Source organism: Lycium ferocissimum, chromosome 6 (genome assembly GCF_029784015.1).
Source record: "Lycium ferocissimum isolate CSIRO_LF1 chromosome 6, AGI_CSIRO_Lferr_CH_V1, whole genome shotgun sequence".
Classification (NCBI taxonomy): Eukaryota; Viridiplantae; Streptophyta; class Magnoliopsida; order Solanales; family Solanaceae; genus Lycium; species Lycium ferocissimum.
The window spans coordinates 72,368,740-72,392,119 of record NC_081347.1 but is presented as its reverse complement, the minus strand read 5'-3'; the positions used below and the strand labels follow the sequence as shown (position 1 = coordinate 72,392,119).

The window sequence follows — 23,380 nt, the reverse complement described above, 5'->3', positions numbered from 1 at the left end:
GATCTTGTGAGTTATTATTTAGTTGGGTTGGGTTTGAATGATGGAGCGGGTTTAAAAAATGATTTCGGATTATTTTGGGAGATAATTTCCATCAAGACAGGGGTATATTTAAAAACTTTAAGGATGAGAGGGGTATTTTTAACCCAAAATAAGTTCGGATGATATTTTTAGCCCTTTTTCCAAAGTAGAGGGGTATTTTTGACCCTTTTCCCAAATATAAAATATGCAACATAAAATATTGGACTAGACACTAAAAGCATTTCAAAACTAGCAGAAATTACACCTCAAAAAGTTACATAAGATTTTAAAAATAATAAAAATAGCAAAATATCCTCGCTAATATCTTTTTTTCTCATAATTTTCGTCAAATCTAAGAAATATATAGAGTTCACTAATATTTGATGAAAAGTGAGAGTGTTAACTTTTGATACTTAAAAGACTAAAATTATTAAGTACATACCTAAGGGACTATTTTGAACCTACTATCAAACACTGGGAATCTTTTTTCTCTTTTGAACTTACGTTCAAGGAAGGATAATTAATACGGAGTAGTGTTTTCTTTTCACTTTACTACTATCACATTAATGTTTTAATTATAAATGGTTCATTTTCTTGATTAAGGCTTGTTTGTTTTTATTAAGGTCTGGAAAGATCGAGAATATTGTAATGAAGTACGACATCAGTTTGGGTCAGGCAGAAAGTAAAAACCGTCGAATGGAAATGGAAGATGATGAATTCGTAGTTATAATTATGAGAGAGGAGAAATTAAGTAAAGATAATTTGAAAAATGGGGGAATTTTTTAAATAAGTTATCCCAGGATTACTTATCTTGGGATTAGTTATTCCACCTTATACAGAATAAAATAATGTATCTCGAAATAACTAATCCTACCGTGATTTTAGCCAAATCAAACGTAAGATAAACACCTCAAATTTAATTTCGGAATTATTTATCCCGTATCTCTAGCAGTGAGAGTGGTGGGGTGGGGAGATGACGTGGTGGGGAAAGGGTAGGGATAGTAGAAGAGCTGTGCTTTTAGTTTAGCTCTTAGCAGGCCACGTGTTCATGGTTTTACTTTACGTTCAAGGAATAACAATTAATACTTGGTCACTCCGTCCGGTTGAAAATAGGTTCAGATCTGCACTTAATATACACCCTCAGTTCATTTTTGCTTAGTAGACGTTTGAACATGCGATTTCATGATTTCATATTTTGACTTGGCACAATCTTAAAGAGTCATAAATAGAAGGATAATTTTACTATATCATTCGTATTATTACTACGTCATAGATTGAAATCAATCAAACATATTTTAAAAGCTGTTAGTCACTAACAATTCATTAAAGTTTCTAATCCAGTAATTAATAGTAAAGGTAAAACAAGTATATAATGATAAATTATCTCTTGATTTTTCAAATTGGACAAGCAAAAATGAACATTTATTTTTAATATAGAGGACAAGTAAAAATGAACGGAGGAAATAATTCAAAATAAGTGCCCATTTATATATTTCAGATTTGCGCTTATTTACTTAGAACAATAAATAATCAAGAGTCTTATTAATTAAGGGTAATTTAGTCAGGGTAGCTACTTTTTAGGAGTTAGTATTTTCTGAACGGATGTGCTAAAGGCTAAGTTGACACTTATTTTGAATGAACAATTTTAGTCCTTTAAGTTTACATAAATGAACACTTTTGGCTTCCACCAGATGTTTATCAAATTCTGGTTGATAAGTTTAATCGGAACTGTAGAAAAAAAATTAACTATAGTTTGAAGTTCTCATCGAAATTGGGAAACAAAAACATAACATAAAAAGCTGCACCAAACACAAATAAGTAAAAGAAATAGAAACTACACCTTAAAAAGTTACACCAAATTCTAGACCAAAGAAAAGACTTATACCTCTAAGTGTAAATTTCCATTAAATATTTTATGTTTTCACTATTTCAGTCAAACTTAACAAGCAGAGTTTGATCAACATCTAACAGCCAACTTTTGGTAAACTTAAAAGGACTAAAACTGTTCAGGTGATACTTCAGAAACTATTTTGAGCTTACTATAAAAAATAAGTGACCATTTTGTCACTCCCTCACTTGTTCACTTTGCTAACCTCACTTTAGGGAAGTGTATTTAATTGTTTATTTCCGTGATTAGCGCTTGTTTGTCTTCTAGTAAGATAGAGATATTGAATTAAACTACATGTCTGCTAATGACATTAATAATTAAGATGAGTTGTTTTTTTCGGAAAAGGTTCAGATACCCCTTCTATTATACGAAATTACACGGATATGCCCATCGTTAAAAAGGGGTCTCACATATGCTCTTGACGTTACTTTTTGGGTTACTCATGCTCTTGATTTAATGGAAACCCGATAAAAATATTGGAGGGCAGATTTGTGCATTTTCACATGGTATAGGGGCATATTTGATCCACTGAAATTCCTAAATATTATGGCACAAAATATCATTGCATTCCAAAACATAAAAAACATTTGCAATTACAATCCATGCATCCACCATTACATTACATCTAAATTATACAACTCAAAGAATTAAATGCAACCACAACTATCTTTTAAAGATTGTTTTCACAAACAAGAGCACCAATTTCCCTTTTCAAAAGATTTGTTTTACTAATGATGATATCATTTTTATTTTTCAATTTGTTGATGACCTGGATATTTTTCGTCTTCCCAGTCAGTGTTTTAAAAGGCGAGGGCGTAAGGCGGGGCGTTTTACGTCTGCCTCAGTGAGGCGTAAGCCCCGAGGCACGGGACGTAAGCCCCATGGGATTTTAATTTTTAGTATTTTATAAAATGATATAATTATAATAAATACTTTTAAATAGGTGAAATAGCGTAAAAAATTAAAGAAAATTATAAATAAGTGATATATATATATATGCTCCACCCCCACCCACCCACCCCCCCCCCCCCCCCCCCCAAAAAAAAAAAAAAACTAATTAGAACAATCTATTATACGCTACTTACAAGTATAAGTGACTGCTCGTTACTTTTTTGAGATAGTAGAAGACAAGATAAATAATTGGAAAAGAATATATATTACGCATTCTAGCAATAAAAAAAGGTCTTGACTTTTAAATTTAATGTTTCACTTCCTTTTTAAAACATTTGAGTAATTACATGTTGACTTTTGAGAATTTGGGCATTATATTAAGGACTTATTTAACAAATTTCGTTTTAGTTCGAAGAAGTTTTCTGGGCTTACGCCCCAACACGCCCCAACAAAAAAAACTCGCCCCAAACGCACAGGCGTACGCCCCGGTGTGGGCGTACGCCTTTGGAGACTTTCGCCCCGACCCATCGCCCCGGGGCATTTTTGGTACGCCCCGCCCCAGGGCTCGCCCCGAAAACGCCTTTTAAAACACTGTTCCCAATTCTAGTATCTACACGATAATGCATGCAACAACTGCCGCACAAAACATAAACATAGAAAAAAAAATTATTACAAATTTGTCACAAAAAAAAAATCACAAGGAAAAAGAGATAATTTACATTAGACTTATGACACCTGAAAAAACGTCTCCCGCAGTGCTAAAACTTTGATAACAATAATAGAGAGAATATTACGTTTTAAGCATTTATACGATCTTCCATAAAACTTTCGCGAATTTCACGCATAACAAAAATTTAGTAGATCTATAATGACTTGTGATTTTTTTTGTGATCTATAATGACTTACATTAGACTTGTGATTTTTTTTTTTTTTTGTGACAGATCTGTAATGATTTTTTTTTTATGTTTATGTTTTGTGCGGCAGTTGTTGCATGCATTATCGTGTAGATATTGGGACTCGGAAGACGAAAAATATCCAGAAAAAACTATTCAGATCATCAACAAATTGCAAAATAAAAATGATATTATCATTAGTAAAACAAATCTTTTGAAAAAGGAAAATGGTGCTCTTGTTTGTGAAAATAATCTTTAAAAGATGGTTGTAATTGTATTTGATCTTTTAGTTGTATAATTTAGATGTAATGTAATGGTGGATGCATGGATTGTAATTGCAAATGTTTTTTTTTTTTTTTTTTTTTTTTTTGGAATGAAATGATATTTTATGCCATATTTTTGCTTTTTGCCATAATATTTAGGAATTTCAGTGGATCAAATATGCTCCTATACTATGTGAAATTGCACAAATCTGCCCTCCAATATTTTTGTCGGGTTTCCATTAATTCAAGGGCATGAGTAACCCAAAAAATAACATTAAGCGCATATGTGAGACCGCCTTTTAATGACGGACATATCCGTGCAATTTCGTATAGTAGAAGGGCACATCTGCACCTTTTTCGTATTTTCTTTATCATCTAAATATTTAATATATCTTATGTATCAATTAATTAATGTTGTATTTAAATAATAATTAACTATTATTTAATAAAATATTAGAGAGATCTCAATTATACAGTGATGTAAAAAACAAGTATGGTTTTTATCTGAAACACATTTATCATTTAATCATGGTCAATCTATATGTACTTTCACTTTACTTTTTAACAATTTATGTTAAATTGTGTGATGTAAGTATCTGATGCAAATAAACTTTTTATCCCGAAACAATATGGCATGTTATAAAATTGTAATTTGTAAACTATAAAGATGAAGTATTGTAGTATTCATCGATTAGATAAGGGGCAGTTAATTTAACATTGACAATTCTATTAATTGCATGAGATGATACGATACTACTCCTATTAGTTATGTTTAATTTAATAGAGGTTAATATAGGACTCTTAATTTGAATATAGGCTTCAGTTTCTTCCGATTAATTAAATTGTCTCCTAATAACATAAAAATTCTTATCCTTAAAGACTCCTAATAGATTTTATCCACTATGAAGCTGCAGTATATATAAATATTCTGGTTACAATTAGTTGCATAAATTAAATTGTTTTTTTAGTAGAAATTAGCTATTGTTATATCATTCTTTTGCCATGATCACCAATGAAGGTTTAATTTTGCGTCGAGGAAGCACAATGTTATCTTATCTATCATTGTTGCTAATTCTTTTTTCTGTCTCACTAACACCAGCTATAGCAGTGAAGAAGGTAAGTTGTTCGTCGGAAAAGAATTAGACCGTATGTATAGGTTAAATTAATTTATTATATGCATATATTAAATCTTGAATTACCTCAAAGAAAATCTTGGCTTCTCTCTCTTTAGTGAAATTGACAAAAACTTGTTGCATGCGGAGCTGACTTTTCGTTATGTATATCTGCATTGATATATATGTAAAAAACCGGTAAAATATCCATAAAATAGTGAATCTGAACCATATTGTGTATATAGGTCAACTTTTACTTTTTTATACATATTTATCGAATCTTGGACACCCTTAGCAAAAATTTGGTGAAAAAACTCAAAAACTTTGTAGCGTGTAAGTAGAGCCAACTTTTCGTTATGTATATGAGCATAGATATGAACGTGACACCTTCCGGCGCGAATCTATAGTCGGGCCCAAATGCGGATAGCGGGCACCGGGTTGGAAACAAAAAATATACATATAAAAAAATCGCTAAAATTTCTTAATTTTGAATCCATAATTGTGTATATAGGTTACATTTTAGTTTTAAATCTTGAACACCCTTCTCAATAATTTGGTTTGAAAACTCGAGAACTTATAGTATGTCGTTAAAATTGCATAATAAATTTTGAATCCATAATTTTAAAAGTGTAATGGTCGAATCAATCATTATTTTTTTGCTTCGCCTCTGAATATAACAATTAGCTTTAATCCTTAATTCTTTATCAATTTTATCCCATTATTTTTCTTATTTATCTATTTTTGGTTGGTTTTAATGGAATTATTATTAAACAGTCATACATAGTGTACTTGGGTGAGCACTCTCATGGTCCAGGTGTAACATCTGCTGATCTTAATCGTGTGGTAGATTCTCATCACAAGTTTCTTGGTTCGTTTTTGGGAAGGTATTTACGCGTTTAAGTTCTATGCACTTACAGTATTTTTTTTTAAAAAATCGCGTTGATCCGACTAAAATTCATGCAGTACAGAGAAGGCTAAGGATGCCATCTTCTACTCATATAAAAGACACATAAATGGTTTTGCTGCTATGCTTGAAGATGATCAAGTGGGAGAGATTCAAAGTATGTATATTATTGTATATCATAGTATATTATTAATTGTGAAACATAATTCTAATATATTTTATGATTAAAGTATTAGGCATACTAACTTTGTGTTTGAAAAATAATGCAGGGCATCCAAGTGTGATCTCTGTTTTCTTGAATAAAGCTAGAAAACTACACACAACTCGTTCATGGGAATTCATGATGCTCGAAAAGAATGGAGGCGTTCATCCAAGTTCACTGTGGAAGAAGGCTCGATTTGGCGAAGATATAATCATCGCAAATCTTGATACAGGTAATTACGCCCACCAAGGCCTATAGATCTGTTTGTTGTGTTACACCGTTGTTAACTGAATTTAACTTATATGCACTGTCAGTATATTTGCCTCTGCCTTTTTTTTTACGTTAGTGATACCACTATTAATGGATGATGACATATAGGTCGATCATGTTTCCTAGTCCGTTTGTTGTGTTGCACTGTTGTTAATTGGATTTAACTTATATGCACTATCACTCTATTAACCTCTTGTCTTATTTTTCATGTTACTGAATAACACTTTTTATGCACGGTTGCCTATGGATTGATCATGTTTCCTAGTCTTTTTGTTGCATTGCACCATCGTTAATTGGATTTAACTTATGTGTACTGTCAGTATATTAACTTCTCTCTTATTTTCCACTGACACCGCTTTTTATGGACGGATAATTGATCTTTTAAGTGACCTTCACTATCGTGTATTCAACTTGTTTAGGACTGAGGCGTAATAATTGTTGTTGTATATTGTCGTCGTAAAATGATTGTGCTCTTTCAACAGGTGTTTGGCCTGAGTCAAAAAGCTTTAGTGATGAAGGGTTTGGACCCATTCCTTCAAGATGGAAAGGAATTTGTCAAAATGACAACACCACTGCAGGCTTCTCTTGCAATAAGTAAGTGTTATTTGTAAGAGCTTAAGTTCTATACATCGTCGCGTCATAAAAAATTTACACTATCAGGTCACTCAAAGGATATCTAACCATATTTATGTATATAGAAAGCTTATTGGAGCAAGATACTTCAACAAAGGCTACATCGCGAGCGGAGTAAATGTAACAGCTTCAATGCAGACAGCACGCGACTATGACGGCCATGGCTCTCACACATTATCAACTGCTGCTGGAAACATAGTCCACGGAGCGAGTGTGCTTGGTGTGGTGAACGGTACTGCAAAGGGTGGGTCCCCCAAAGCCAGGGTGGCTGCATACAAAGTATGCTGGCCACCCGTGGATGGTTCAGAATGTATGGACGCCGACCTCCTCCAAGGCTTTGATACTGCCATACATGATGGTGTTGATGTTATATCCGTGTCTCTTGGCGGGTCCTCTTCTGATTACTTAGACGATGGGCTCGCCATTGGCTCGTTCCACGCTGTGAAAAATGGGGTAGTTGTAGTTGCATCAGCTGGTAATGATGGGCCTGATCCTGGAACTGTTACAAATGTTGCTCCCTGGATTATAACAGTAGCAGCAAGCACGCTGGACCGGAGTTTACAAAACAGCGCGAAATTGCAGAATGGATTGGTCTTAAAAGGAGCAAGCCTTTCGAAACCAACAATGCCCAAAGAAAAATTCTATCCATTAATCAGTGCTGCACAGGCTAAAAAGGCCAATGCATCGGTTGATGATGCGTAAGGAAGAAATTGAGCTGATTCTTCTCAATTATACTACTCCTTCCGTCTCATTTCATGTGAAGGTGTTACTATTTGGGCGGTCAAACAATATTTTCTTTGACTAAAAAATTTTCATAGATTTTCTAAAATATTTTGAATCATTATCTATGTTGACTTGTGGTACTTTTCTTATAGCTTTCAAATATGTAAATTTTATATTAGAATATTTGAAGTATCTATATGCAGATTCATAGCCAATATTAACTGTTTTGACCCTCTACTCGAACTCCTTCACATAAATTGGGATAGAGAGAGCAGTTTTTTTGTTTGTGATCATGACATGTATTTTTATCTGATGCAGGATAAAGTGTAAGAAAGGTACATTGGATCCAAAAAAGACAAAGGGCAAGATATTAGCTTGCCTTAGAGGAGAGACCGCCTTAATTGAAAAGGGGCATCAGGCAGCTCTAGCTGGTGCTGTTGGAATGATCCTTTGTAACAATAAGACTAATGGCAACGAAATTTTCACCGTCTCTCACATCCTTCCAGCGATACATGTCAATTATAGAGATGGCGTTCGAGTCTTTGACTACATTTCTTCTTCTAAGTCTGCCTATATATCTCACTTTTCCTTCTTTTCACTGTCGATGTACATATATGCTCAAGTACTTGTAATTGTAACTTGCGACGTTATTGTTACAGAGATCCACGTGCGTATATTACAGCTCCTGAGACAGTGTTGCACACAAAACCGGCTCCATTTATGGCATCTTTCTCTTCTGTTGGTCCTAATACTGTAACTCCTCAGATTCTCAAGGTTTGGAACATAAATATATGTGTGTGGGATTAGTATAATTTTGATGAATATTAAATTTCGAACTCATAATTTAGAAAGTATTTACCATAGAATCCAAATTCTGAATCTGTCTCTGTCTGTGTGTTCATGCAGCCTGATATTACAGCACCGGGAGTGGATATCATAGCTGCATACAGTGAAGCAGCAAATCCTACAGAGGAAGACTACGATAAGCGTAACTCTCCCTTCAACATGATCTCGGGAACCTCAATGTCTTGCCCCCATGTTGCTGGTGTAGTAGGCCTTCTCAAGAGCCTCCATCCTAATTGGAGTCCTGCTGCTATTCGATCTTCTATTATGACTACAGGTACGTGTACTACTTCATAACTCCACTATGGCCGTTCAAAGGTGTCAAATGGATGGACAGGATTAAATATAGACTCATTAAAATGAGTTGCATCAATAAACGCATTGGGTGATCATAAAATTGACCTGCAAATGAAGATATGCCCGACTCAGATTCGTCCAAACTTGGGTGTATTATATTTTCATGAGCTAAATTTAACACCTGAGGAATATGTACAGTCAAACCTCTCTATAACATAACAAGAAAAATCAGTTCCAAAGAAAACTTGGTTATACTGAAATGTCGTTGTAGAGGATGATAGTTATAGAGAGGTCTGACTATGTATGTCCAGCTCAATTCGTCCAAACTTTGGGGCGATTATACTTTCATCCGCTAAATTTGGCACCAGACGTCTTTTAATTAGTTAGAAATTGTTCAACTTTCTTTCACTAACTAAAATGTAATTTTTACAGCCAGAACAAGAGACAACACTATCAATCCAATGCGTGATGGAACGGAGAAAGACAAAGCGACACAATTTAACTATGGTGCTGGACACATGCGCCCCAACCGCGCCATGGACCCTGGCTTGGTCTATGACTTGAATGTGAATGACTACTTAGACTTCCTTTGTACACTTGGTTACAACCAAAAGAACATCACAAAATTTTCAGGAACAATATCACCTTATCATTGTCACAAGAAACACCATGGCCATACTAATCTCTTGGATTTCAACAATCCTGCTATAACCATTCCAAATATCTCTCACTCAGGTCCAGTCACCGTCACTCGTAGGCTCAAGAACGTGGGGCCCCCTGGCTTATACAATGTACATGTTCGTCTGCCAAGACGAATGTTTTCAGTTTCTGTTGAGCCCAGTGTGTTGAAGTTTGATCATGTTGGACAAGAGAAGAGTTTTAAGTTGACAATTGAGGTTACGGATGCTAAAGCAGTAAAACATGGTTATGTTTTCGGAGAGTTGTTGTGGACTGATCGCGTTCATTACGTGAGAAGCCCGATCGCGGTGTCTTCTGTTAGTAGCCATAAGAATTAGCTAAGATGTGAATAATTTTCCATATAGTATCCTTTTTGGTGGATTAGTGTTTCTCTAATTAGTTGAATTTTAAGTCTGTATTTCATATAAATATATTACTACTACATTACATTTCACTATCCTGAATCCTGAGGTTTTACTTAGCTCCTTGCAGATGTTATATTCTAAAAAGATTCTTTCTTTTGACAAAATGTTTCAATGCTTAGTTGAAATTCAGGCAATATCAATGGATGCAACTTATTTTAGTGAGAATAGTGACACTACATAGTGAAATGGTGCATTGAAGAACATGTTTGTGTATGTATCATTAGTCAAGCAGCTGGAGTTAAAATAGCATCTTGATTCAATTGCACCAGGTTCATCCGAATCCAAAGTTTTTGATGTGGAGCATAAATTTATATGTAAATATTCACAAAAATTGTAACAAATATTAGATTCGGATCCATAAATCAAAAAGTACAATAGGTTCAATGTTAAAAACCTTAAAGGTCAAACCTATTAAGTTTAAATCTTGGATCTGCCTTGCAGAAATGCATCTTTAACGTTTTTGTAGCCAGTTTAAGGCTCTTCCTGTTGCAGATTACAGATAACATATTGTTCCACTACACGAGATCGAGATCAATAGATTTCTAGATATAAAAATCCAAAGAAGATTAGGACGAATGAATCCTAAATTTTGTGGAACTATATTTGGCTGATACACCATACGATCAGACAATGATAAATAAGAGAAAAACTTGTTAAAGAAGACAATGATATATGAACGATAGATTACAAATTAAAACAGCTTATAACTTACATGGATCGATCGAAAAGAGAATAATGAGAAATGGACATAGAGTATAGAGCGCTGCCCTGGGGCGGATCCACGGGGTAATTGTTATTGGTTCGCCTGAACCCAATAGCTTTCGCTTAATAAACTCTCGGCACTTATTAAGAAATCCACTAAATATGTACAAATATTAAATTACAGAACACCACGTTAAACAAGGAGGAAGAAGAAGTGTGAATTGGAATAATCCAAGCAAGATTCAAGTGCATAACAGAAAAACAAATTGCATGCATTTTTTACCTTTGCAAATATTGCGTGAAATTCGGTTTCAGCTGTCCTTTAATTTTTTTTTTCTTTAAAATAAAAAATTAAATCCTCTCAAACTATGTACGGACCGGTGAAGAGAGCAATTTAAGGAGTGAAAAGTAAAAAAAAAATTGGTATAGTCACGGGAATATGGCAGGCATAACAAATTTAAACTTTTGCATGCGTATTTTAGGGACCTTCCGATCCACATTTTAATTAGCGTGTGAGACTTCTTCATATCATCACTATATTAAAACCTTCAATCTCCATTTCCTTTTTTACGACGAAAATCATCAAATTTCTATCGAATATCTAAATCTACATTAAATCATCTAAAAATGGAGAACAAAAAGAGAGGAAGAGACGATCATCATCGTGATCAAAAGAAAACGACGAACAACAACAGGAAGAAGAAACGTCTAGTCATGACGAATATGCATAACAATGATGTTGAAAAAGTTAGCGACAAATTTGAGAACACTAAGAATTTTTCTTCGCAAATAGAGGAATATGGTGACGATGAGGCATGGGATGTTAAAGGAGTTTTCGACTTTCCATGGATTAAAAATGGAGAAGATGTCACCTTTAGAACAGAAATTGATGAATGTTTGGATAATAGTATATTTGCGGCTAGCACTTCTTCATATGATTATGATGATAGCGAAATTCTTGATATCGCCACTACTACTACTACTACAACAACATCAAATTCGTGCTATAATGCATTATTTGATGAGAAAAAGATGTGCTTAGAACTCGACCTTGACCTTGATCTTGATTTAATTGATCAATTCTTCAGTGGTACTGCAAAGTTATCTAATGATGATCAGTTGAAAATGAATAAAATTGAAGACGAGCAATTGAAAATCGACGACGGAAAAAAACTTGTTGAACCCAAGGATGGAACTTAATTAATTGGATTATTGGGGACACTTGAAGCCATTTAACTTCATGATTTTGATTACAACCAGATTAGTTTGTGCCTTTTCTTCACCAATGTTATAGGGGAGCAATTGGTAGGGGTAGCCGAGGTTAGTGGCAAACCGGTGACCATTGAATAAGTTTCTTCGGGTTGAGTTGAATTAAAAGTAAGGAATGTATTTGTTATCGTCTTCAAATAAAGTCCTTTCTACGGTTAGCACCATAAATGGCTCATAGCAAAGCAGAAACCAATGAGAGGCGGATTCAGGAATTGAAGTTTTTGGGTTCTTACAACAACATTGATTTAATACACAATAATAACTGGTTCACAGTTAAATAATTACGTATAAAATATTTAGCGAGTTTCTTATATACTATTTACAAGGTTTGGGCGAAAGATACGGAGTTGCCATGAACCGTTGGGCTATATAGCAGAGGTTAGCAGCGAGTCAACGCTCAATAAATAAGTTTTTTCGGCTTGAGTTGGATTAGAAAAACGAAATTTATTTGCATCATTATCGTCTCCAAATAAAGTCTTTGTTACCGTAGCTCCATAAATGATGCATAGCCAATCAGAAACCAAAACCTCGGTAACTTCCAAGTTCAAGTTCCAATTATGAAACCCTTGAATAAATAAGTGTTGTATCATGATTGGATTCTCAATCAGAATTCTTCCAGTTTCGAGAATGGAAAAGCTTTTGATAGCATATTTAGATTGAAGTCGAAATAATCAGATCAGTGAGTTGCGGATACTGAATGGTTAGCGAAAAGTGTATCATATCTTTTGTGCATTCACGATTAAGCTTAACGCGTATTAAACGAAATAAATGAATGAATTGCGTCTAATTCATTTCTCATTAGGCAGATTGGTTAGTGACTTCATTCTTTTACAGGTGTACGTAAATTTGTCCAGGTGTGGCCAACTTGGAGTATTTGGGATTAGATTACCATTACTATAATAATAATAATAATAATAATAATAATAATAATAATAATAATAATAATAATAATAATAACAACAACAACAACAACGCACCTTCTAATTTCATTTTATGTGATAAGATTTATTTAGGGACGGAATTATAAAAATTAAAGAAACTTGTTTCTTGTATAGTTTACTAATAAAAAAAATACTCACTATACATTGTTTACACGGAAAATCGTTACAGCTGAATTTGTGAACGTGGTTAAGGATACGTGGATCAATATGACCGAATAATGAGATAATATGTAAAATTAAGCAAGATAATTACAAAGAAAGCTAAAGGAATTTAAAGCAATAGCCTAAGCCTTGGAGAAGCTTTTGAGCTACAGTCTTCGGGCAAGCGAACAATCAGATCTTAGCTTAGTTGAACAAAAGCAATTAGAAACTAAGAGCAAAATAAGAGCAAGGTAATTCTTGTATATATTCTCAGATGATCCTTAGAATGAGATGAGCACATCAATTTATATTAGAGCTACGGGGTGCATGATCCACAAATCATGCCCTCTTCATTATCAATATTAATGCCAAAGGTAATAAAGCGATTTAATGCTATGACAATGAATGGCAATGAAGGGCAATAAAGCACATTTAAGATAGGAGGAAGACTTGGGGTTTCTTATAACGGTTACACATTGAGTGACGGTTGACCCGTGAGTTGGCATGCTTCTCCGGACCCTTTGTAGTTTTTGTCTCCGATAGCGATTGCCAAGTTACTCCTTCGGAGCGTTGTTATGCTTTCCCGGAGCCCCTCGCTTGCTGACTCAAATCAGACATGTCACCATCGCCACGTGTCATCCCTTGGTACTTTCACTTTGTGTCGACGGATTTTACCCTATACAAATAGCCCCCCACTTTCCGGTTACTGGCTCAGATGTGATAGGGAAGTGGAAGATTTTTTCCTTCTTCTTGGGAAAGTCATGTAATCACCCTCCCGCCTGCCTCGTTAAAACCCTTGCTCGAAAAATCCAATTGGGACAAAAATCGGGCGAAGGGAAAAAGAGTGCAGGACTTAGGGATTCAGATGACAACTCTGCCATTGATTTTTCTTCTGTCAACGGCCGGTGTGCGCTGAAAAAGTATCATCACTATAAAAAGCTTGATCTCAGGTTTTTAGTGTTTATCCGAAACTTTAATCGTTGAGTTTCGACTCTCGGATTTTTAGTTTTTCCCTAAAACTTTTAAACTTTTGAATCTTAACTCGTGGGTTTTTAGTTTTCCCCAAAACTTTTAATTTTAGAGTGTTGATTCTAGGGTTTTTAGTTATACCCGAAACTTTTATAACCTCATAGCCTTGGAAGTCGGGGATATTAATGACCAAGGATTTAAATCTTATGGTTCTGATAAAGTCCGAAATAATGGTCATAATGACAACCACAACTGTCCCGGCCCCACGGTGGACGCCAAACTATTTACACGGAAAATTGGTACAGTTGAATTTGTACGCGAGGTCAAGGACACGTGGATCAATGTAACCAAATTATGAAACAGTAAGCAATCATTAACGAGACAATTGAAAGTAAACTATAAGCTAGATGTGTAGCCTGGGCCTTGGAGAAGCTTTTGAGCTAGAGTTTCCGAGCAAGCGAACAATCAGATCTTAGCTTAGTTGAACAAAAGCAATTAGGAACTAAGAGCAAAATAAAAGCAAGGTAATTCTTATATATATTTTGAGATGATCCTTATAATGAGATGAGCACATCTATTTATATCAGAGCTATGGGGTGCATGATCCACAAATCATGCTATCTTCATTACCAATATTAATGTCAAAGGTAATAAAGGGATTTAATGCTCTGATAATGAGTGGCAATGAAGGGCAATAAAGCGCATTTAAGATCGGAGGAAGACTTGGGGTTTCTTGTAACGGTTGCACATTGAATGACGTTTAACCGGTGAGTTGACATGCTTCTCCAGATCTTTTGTAGTTTAATCATGGCCGCGGTTTAGGGTTCTCCTCGGAAATCATTATCTTTCACGGAGCCCCCGACTCTTGACTCAAATCTAACATGTCACCATCGCCACGTGTCATCCTTTGATACGTCCACTTGGTGTCAACGAATTTTACCCTATACATACACTATAATTATGCGTTCCTTCCTTGTAAATGAAGTATTCAATTGCAATTACCAACGGTCCATTTTGACTTATTTATAGAGTGAAATTGGAAAACGATACATTTTTTTTATATTAAAGTTCAACTATCCCGACAAATTTTTACGAGGATCGATTTGATTTCTTGAATGTCTCGTTATTCTTGATTTACCAACTTTCACATTTTTCCAGTTCATGTCACCACTACTTAATTTTATGGGAAAATGTTTAAATTTATTCTTATATTATCCTAAATTGTTTAATTTTGTTACTCCGGCATATACTTTTGGTTTATTTATACTTTTATTATTAATGGACCTTCAAGATGAGATAGATGAGCTCCACGTGTTCAATTTATTCGAGAAATATGTCTAAATTATCTTTCAACTTTTTTCTATAATTAAAATTACCCTCAGGTTAATTTTTGTTCATTTATATCTTTATCTTTAATGGAGCTTCAAGATGAAATGGTAGACTGTAAGTGTCCAAATTATTCCAGAAATAATATCTAAATTTATCTTAGTTAAAATTTAGACCACAGGTTTTTCAGTTTCACAATACATGAGCAAAATTTATATGTTTGCCTTATTTTATTGTAAATGTCTCTTCTTCAATATTTTGGTCCCCCAATATTTTGGCATATGTGATGGCACTTTCTCAAGGGATGTCCCCCGTCTCTAGATAACATTTTATTGTTGAAGCAATTCAGCTATCCACAAATGAACACGTAGTTTACACTCTTTTCCCCACCGAAAACACTATACGTGTACTCAATATTTGGATTTCTAATAAAACATGAGCTACTAGATCTTATCTCCAAAAATTTGCACCAAGGGTATACATAAAGAATGATAATACAATTGTTTTCATGTGGTGAGTGATAGCTTAAGTAGTTATTATTTATTATGAGATGAATGATATTCAAGTGTTACACCCGTACAGAATGAGATGTGGCCAACATTCGATGTTACTAGTGTAAACTCAAAGAATCGAAAAAACAATCAACAATTTTGATTTTTCGATTTAATCGGTAGGTTCACAGTTTATAATTTTTTATAAGTTCAATGATTGATTTGATGCTCTGATTTTTCGGTTTTTAAAATGAGTTATGCGCTTTTCGAGACTTGTTATTTAATTTTAAAACTTCATTATCTAGGCTGTGATTCCTTTATTTAGCTAAAAAAAATATGAATTTTTAGCCAAACTTCTTACATATTTGCACAGAAAATAGAAAAAAAAAATGAACAATTGAAACAAATTGTCATTCGTAGAAAAAATAGAAAGAAATACATGTTAGGAATTTTACTATTTTGGACCGTCCTTTTTTAAATAGAATGAAGTTCGAGTATTTAAAAAAAAAAAAAAATTAGCCCAAAAAACTGCATAATTAAAATAAATAATCATTACATTAAAACTTTACTGCTTAGTGTTAAAAAAATCTATTCGGATAAAAATAACGAGGTCCAGCCATTTCAGCCATTTCATTTTTTATAGATTTAGGGTCCTTAGTATTCTGCCTAAAATATACACTCTCTGTCATAATTTATGTGATAAAGCTTTTTTTGATGTTGCGAAAAAAAAATTATATATTTCTATATTTAGAAATAATTTAGCTCAAAACATCACCTTTACCTTTAATGAAATGATTTACAACCACACTAATATCTTTGACTTTTTCGCTATATTTTCTCAGCACGAAGAAGTTAAAAACTGACATCTGTATAACAGGCTTAATAGCTTCTTCTGCTAGCCTGTGAAAATCATCCATTGCCTATATTCTACTTCTCTCCAAGAAGCTTGGCCAGTTTGTTTACCATTGTGACCTGTATATGAAAATTCGACTTCTTTCAACAAATATTGGAAATAAGGCAAAAGAGGGACGTTCACACCACTGAAAGTCACATAAAGAAAAATGAAGTGACCATAAGGATTTAACAAATATGGTCATACTTTGGACTCTCAGATATCACAACCAAAAATGTATCAGAGTGCATCTTAAGTATAATATTGACAAACATATGAAAATTGAGCCTCTCTAGTCAGAAAGAGAGATGGAAAATTATCCCTGCTTGTATATGGTGGGCAGTGTGGAAAGAATTGGTTTGGTTTGGTTTTAACCAAAAATTGAGTCAAACTGAACTGTGAACACCCCTACTTTTGGCCCTATTTTGTGCTGGTCTTTATTTGGCCAATTCGCAGCAATGAGATCCTTAAGATTTTCTATCACTTTTTAAGTGAAGGATAAAAATTAAAGCTTATGAAAAAGAACAATCCGCGCAAAAAATATCTTTAGTTTATTTCCTTCAAATGGGCTGGTCATTAATGTTTGTCCTTCAGAGGGGCTGCTCTTTACTAAATATAATAATGTTGTGTGGTCGGCGACAGCTTGGCATATCATATTCATCAACATAAACCATCACTTTCACAGTTAGCATTATACTTCCGCTATCAAATTACATTGTGTAAACTGAAGAGAGGTAAGTATTTATCCAACGGTTTATCTAACGGTATATATCAACCAGTCTCTTAAGCTTTTTAATTTCAAATATTTCAAATCCTCAAATTATTATCTATTCTGGTTGAACATTTGAACACGTGATAAAGTATTCTCCACGTGTTTCAATTTAGTCTAGCGCATAATTAAAGGAATGATGATTTTATGTGGTTATTCTGTCTACATAATATACACTTGATAACACATTTAAATATTTTTCTAAAATTTAAAATAAAAATATTAATAAAAACACTTTATCATATGTTCAATTGCTCTATTAAGATAGACAATAGTTTAAATATCTAAATAAAATCTATCGGTGAATTTAAGTTCGCATATTCATACCAAATAAAAAATTTACTTGCCACTTTAAGTTCGCCTATTTATAATAGCCAATTTTTTTCCTGTTGGAATAATATTTGATTTTTATTTTTATTTTTATTTCCAGAGTATTACTACTATAGTTACACATCACTACTTTTACGGATACCCATTCTCTCTCTGTTTGTCAATCTGAGTGATGACGAGAATAGTGAGCTGGAGACTGTAGAAGCTGGACAAGTTGCACGAGCTGAACAAGCTGTAGCTAATTAAAGACAAGAGCGACTCAATAAAGTTAAATATATTAACGGACATTTTAATTTTTCAATACGGAATGAGGATCTATTACATGAACTAGGGCAATTGCCTAAAGTTGGTGATATGTGTGAAGATATTCAGGTATTAGTTGGATATATGAGCCCCACAGGCGGGAACGCGAAAATAAATATAGTTGTATTTTTACGGGCCTAAAGCCAAGTTGATTGGCTACCTGAACTTTCACCTTATTGATGAGGGTTCGAATTCCCTTTCCCATTTCCCCTTCCCCTATGTAATAGTTTTTTTTTAAAACAAAAAAGTCTTAATAAGGTTCATATTTTTTTTAATACTTATTCTTGTAGTGTAGTATCCTTAAAAGAAATAACGCTTTTAACTTCGCAACTAATATCACTAGTATCATTTATTTAGTGAGAATTAATTCAACCTAATAAGATGTTAGACATGTGTTTGCAATACAATCCCCTGAATATTGCTGAATAAATTTTTATTTACCAATATAAAGATGTAAGTAGTTTAATTCAAAATTCTAAAATATTTCTAATATGAAAAGCAATTAGTTTTTATTTTTTTATTTTTTTATTTTTTATAATGATGTTTTTATTTTTTCTACAGACTCCAATAAGTAAAAGTAGAATCATTGAATTCATTATTAATGAAAAAAATTAGGGCTGCAAATGTTTTACTAGCCTTCCTTTGAGTCGCCCCTAATTAAAGAAGTAATATATTTTATAGATTAACTTATCTTCTATATAATAAGTGTTTAAAACACACTCAAAAGATTTTGTAATATTTGAATAAAAGTTATTTAATAAGAACACTTGATCATAGGATGTAGTGAGGCAATTTAAATAGATCAATAATTCAAGTATCTAATTAAAATTTTGGGGCAAGTTTAAGTAGTCGTTTGACCATAAAAATCAAACATTTTTAACTATATAATAAGTGTGGGTCTTTCGTCGTCCCATGGTGTTTCCGTAAATAAAATCAAAGTGAGGGCATCTTTCTAACTCCCCTACTCCACTGTGATTCCACGTGTTGCACTTGAACCAATCCACCTAAAACTTTTATTGTAGCTTTCCTCTTTGTAAATTTTGACAGCAAATTCATGTCACTCTCTCTCTCTCCATGCTTCTTCTTCACCTTCTATGTCAGCTCTTTTTTGGTGAGTTCTTGATTTTCTTTCTTTCTCTTTCCTTTTTATTCATTATTTTCTTCTGGTTTTTTTTTTTTTTTTTTTTTGTATATCTTATGTTATTGATTTTTGGTATTCTTTTTGGATTTAAGCACTGACTTTTCAGTTTCTTTGCTACAAAGAAGCATGGAAAATCGATATCTCCTTGGGTTTTTCGTGTTTTTTCAAACATGCATGTATTAATTGATTAAGGTGCTTCTTCGGTGTTATACATATATATTTAGGGGTAACTTGGCAATTCTATTCATCTTTGTTGAGGTATGGATTTTCAGGATTTTTGCAGTTTCCATCTCTCTTTTCTTTGTTGGTGAGTTTTCTTCTTCTCCCTCTCTTATTTTTTTGTTTAGTTCTTGAATTTTTGGTGATCTGGAAACTGCTTTTCAGTTGCGAATTGAGTAATTTTTTGTTGCTAATAACTATTATCTTAGTTTGTTTGCGTTTACGACTCTTCGTATCTTCTGTTCCTTGGGATCTTTGTGAAGCTTCATTTAACTAACATAATTTTTGTTAATCGATAGGGAAAACCCGACTAGCCTTTGGAGGGACAGAGAGAAATTTTACTATATATAAAAGGAATATATATGTTGCCTTGAATGGGTACATTTTTCTCATAAGACTAAGAGATGCAGGTTTTATCCTTTATCGTTTTATGCTCTTATAGCATAATGAATCCATTTCTGTCTTAACCTTTCTCTTATGCCACCTGAAAATCCTTGTTTAATGTTCATACTCCTAACTGTTTTTTTTTTTTTTTTTTAATATATGCTGCTAACTGTTTAAAATTAAATGCAACTAAATAGTTCGTGCAGGATAACATAACCACTACTGGTAGAAGTAATCTCAGCAACTTTTCCGAATAAATTTTTTATGACATCTAATCTTTATTGTCCTGGAAATGAAATAGTGAGATGAAAGCTTATTAAAGAGATTGAAACTTTTAGGACTTCATCCTGATCCTTATGCTCAATATTTCCTATGACGTGATTAGCCAATCTTGAATGTCAATAATCAGATTTTCTTTTTTAAAACAATAATTAGTCCTTTAGTTACTTTCTAGAGAATGCGTTAAGCTATTCGTTTCATTTACTCATTACTGATAGAAGTGGTAAAAGTGCATTCACTAAAAATAGATGTAAAATAATGGTGTAGTTAGTATCTCAAGATCATACATTGTACGTAGAAGAGGGGCATTCCAATCCTTTAAACAAAGAATAACATTCCTAAAATAAAAGTTAATTTGCATTCAATAGCCGATATCCTCTCGACGATTTTAAATAAAAAACGATTTATACTAATCGAATTAGTCAACCGTGATTGCGCTTCACCTCCACGAGAGAGTCACTACAATATGTCGCGGCATGAAAGTGATGAAATTATTCGATCTTAAAAATTCTTTTACTGGTGTACAGCACAAGGATTTTTTTGGGAATACCTGAAGTGTATTTATGCTTGTCTTTCTGTTCAAAGTCTCCAAAATTTCATACATCGCTGGAAGTTCATAAGGTATAATCTTTAGAAATCCAAACTGCTCTTTCTGAGGAAGGCCTTAATCATCTGGTGAGTTTCGAAGACTTTGATTACCCAACTTTCCGTTGTTCCCTTTGCAGTTCTATTTTTTCTACTTCTTCTTCTTTGGTATCTTCCTTTTATATAGTCTTTTGCCTATTTACTTGAGCACACCCATCTACTGCCTATGAATCTCTTTAATCATGCTTCCTACTTCAGAATATATACTTTTTTTTTTTTTTTTTTTTTTTTTTTTTACTTTTTACACTTTCAGTTTATAGGATATTTATTTCAAATGCATGTAAATATTCAGCTTCGCATTGATAAGAACACCCATCTTCTCCTTTTCCCTTTGTCTTGCTTTCTTGCTCAGTAGCTATTTTTTCCTTATGATTGCCTTATCTATCTCCTTGGTTTTAATGCAAAATGGTTATGCATTGTATTTCATGTTATACCGTATAGATGTGTCTACTTTAGCAATATCTTAAATGTTAAGATTACAAAATTCCAACTTTAAAAAAGAAACTTTATATGAAATGCTTGAAAAACGGATGTCTAACTATGTAGGAATAATGGACGAACCCTGATAGAATCAGTCCTCCTTTCTTTCTGTTTCTACCGAGTTTCGAAGTTGTCAATATTGTGATATGGCATTTGTTTTCCGTGTTAAGTTCACTCTCAAGCGTGACATCTGTACTCGATGTGAAGGTTCAAAACATTGTCAAGAATCTTATTCTTTTGGAAGTCGGATATGTGTTATCATGTGCAGTGGTGGAGCCATATAGAGCCGAGAGTGTTCATCCGAACCCCTCGGCGGAAAAAAATACTGTTTTTACAAGGTTAAAATTTTTTTTTTTGTATATATATATAGTAGTTGTTGAACCCCCTTAGGCTTCTTCGTATGTTTACTTTTTTATATTTTGAACCCCCTCGGCGGAAATCCTGGCTCCACCACTGATCATGTGTAATTTTTCACTATGCAATGGTAATGGATTTGCTGGTGAGGTTTTGCATTTGATTCTAGATTTACGGACGCACTGATTGATTTAAAGTTTATATTAATTGTTCTCTTTTAACGAAATGTCTTCTAACCGTTATATAGAGCATAAAAGGAAAGCATACGATTTTTTTTTCTATTATAGTAGAAATTTGCGAGAGGAACAAATATATGATATTATAATAGCTTTTTCTTAGAATTTTAGGTGTTAAATTATAGATGGTATTAGAGTTACTTGGTAAAAAAAGAAGGATGCTACTTAGAGTAATGGCACTGTGGGGAAAAGCCCGGAAAATTTACTTTAAAATACTTAAAACCTTAACATGTCTCTTTGCGTTTTGATTTTCTATTTATGCTCATTATGTATATTCTTTTATACACTACTACGCCCTTAAAAAAAAATTTACATCAATATTTGTGATTTTGTTTTGTTTTGTTTCGTTCATGTATTAATTCTCTGTTTCGGGCCTTCATCTTTCTTGACTGTGTCATCGTCTATGGACGACCAAGAGTACTTCCGTAATTTACATGGGTGGTTTTGGAGAATACACCAATGGTACAAAGGTGGAACACACAATTGTAGACCCGTACTGGTTCTTTTATACTCTACCGCGTGATATTACCATACAAAACAGGAAAAAGGTGAGCCTTCTTCTTTCATAACCTTTTCTTCCTTTTGTTTGCTTAGATTCTTATTCTTCTTTCTTTGTTTACCTCTTCTGTGTTTTACTTCTTTTTTCTCTTTCCTTTTTGGTATGTTTTTGGTAGTTTTCACAGGTGATTTTTTGTTTCCTAGCTGCAAAAAGGCGGGGAAATGGATATTTCTTTGCGGCTTTTGAATTTTTTTAATCATATATGTGTTTCAGGGAAAAATTTTCAGGTTTGGTCTGCTTTGATTTTCATTAAGTTGCTCTTTGTGCTGCATTTGTTCGCTATGCCTTGAGATAAAGAATGAGGCTTAATTCGCAGCATTTGGAACTTGCTAATTTAGTTTTTATTCTCCTGTTTCAAAATTAATTTTTGGCGTTCTTCTAAGGTTTTCTAAGTAGTGGTTTATCCTGATGTATTTTCGTTTTCTAACCAATGCTTCTTTATTTTGAAGCTTGGTTGAGGGCAGAATTATGATGTACGATGTACAAATGACACTCACTCCATTAAGATTCGCAAACGTGTTTGATGATATGCTCGACACAACCGAAATTTGTTTCACGTGCTTAAATTGTCATTTTCATGTAAATTAAGTTGCATATGTATGTGCTTTAAAGTGGTATAGTAGGGTGACTAACTATTCCAAGTTTGTATGGCAATAGATAAATTACGTGATGACTCCTCTAGCTAACCTCTTCTTCAGCTTTAATTCATAGAAGTGAATGTTTTTACTTAAAATTCCAATGAACCCTTTTCCTTTCTCATTGTGTCCGTGAGGCTGAGAATGAAAAATGAAGTGATACTAATGGTTTCGAGGGTATTTTATAATCCTCCAGTGGCAAGCTGCAAGATGACAAGATCCAAGTCTGCTCAGTCATATTGAAGGGAAGTGTGCAGAAGTGCCTGATGGTAACA

General features: G+C 33.5%; 1 protein-coding gene across 1 annotated transcript; it reads left to right on the top strand.

The window, feature by feature from the left end:
• The first annotated feature begins 4,997 nt into the window (after window positions 1–4,997).
• On the top strand, window positions 4,998–9,995 carry LOC132061629 (subtilisin-like protease SBT5.4). The gene is made up of 10 exons (XM_059454401.1): window positions 4,998–5,069; window positions 5,840–5,949; window positions 6,029–6,126; window positions 6,239–6,403; window positions 6,924–7,035; window positions 7,140–7,772; window positions 8,116–8,361; window positions 8,457–8,571; window positions 8,704–8,917; window positions 9,370–9,995. The coding sequence occupies exons 1-10, from the start codon at window positions 4,998–5,000 to the stop codon at window positions 9,951–9,953; spliced, it is 2,349 nt and encodes a 782-aa protein (XP_059310384.1). The 3' UTR covers window positions 9,954–9,995.
• Window positions 9,996–23,380: the final 13,385 nt, after the last annotated feature.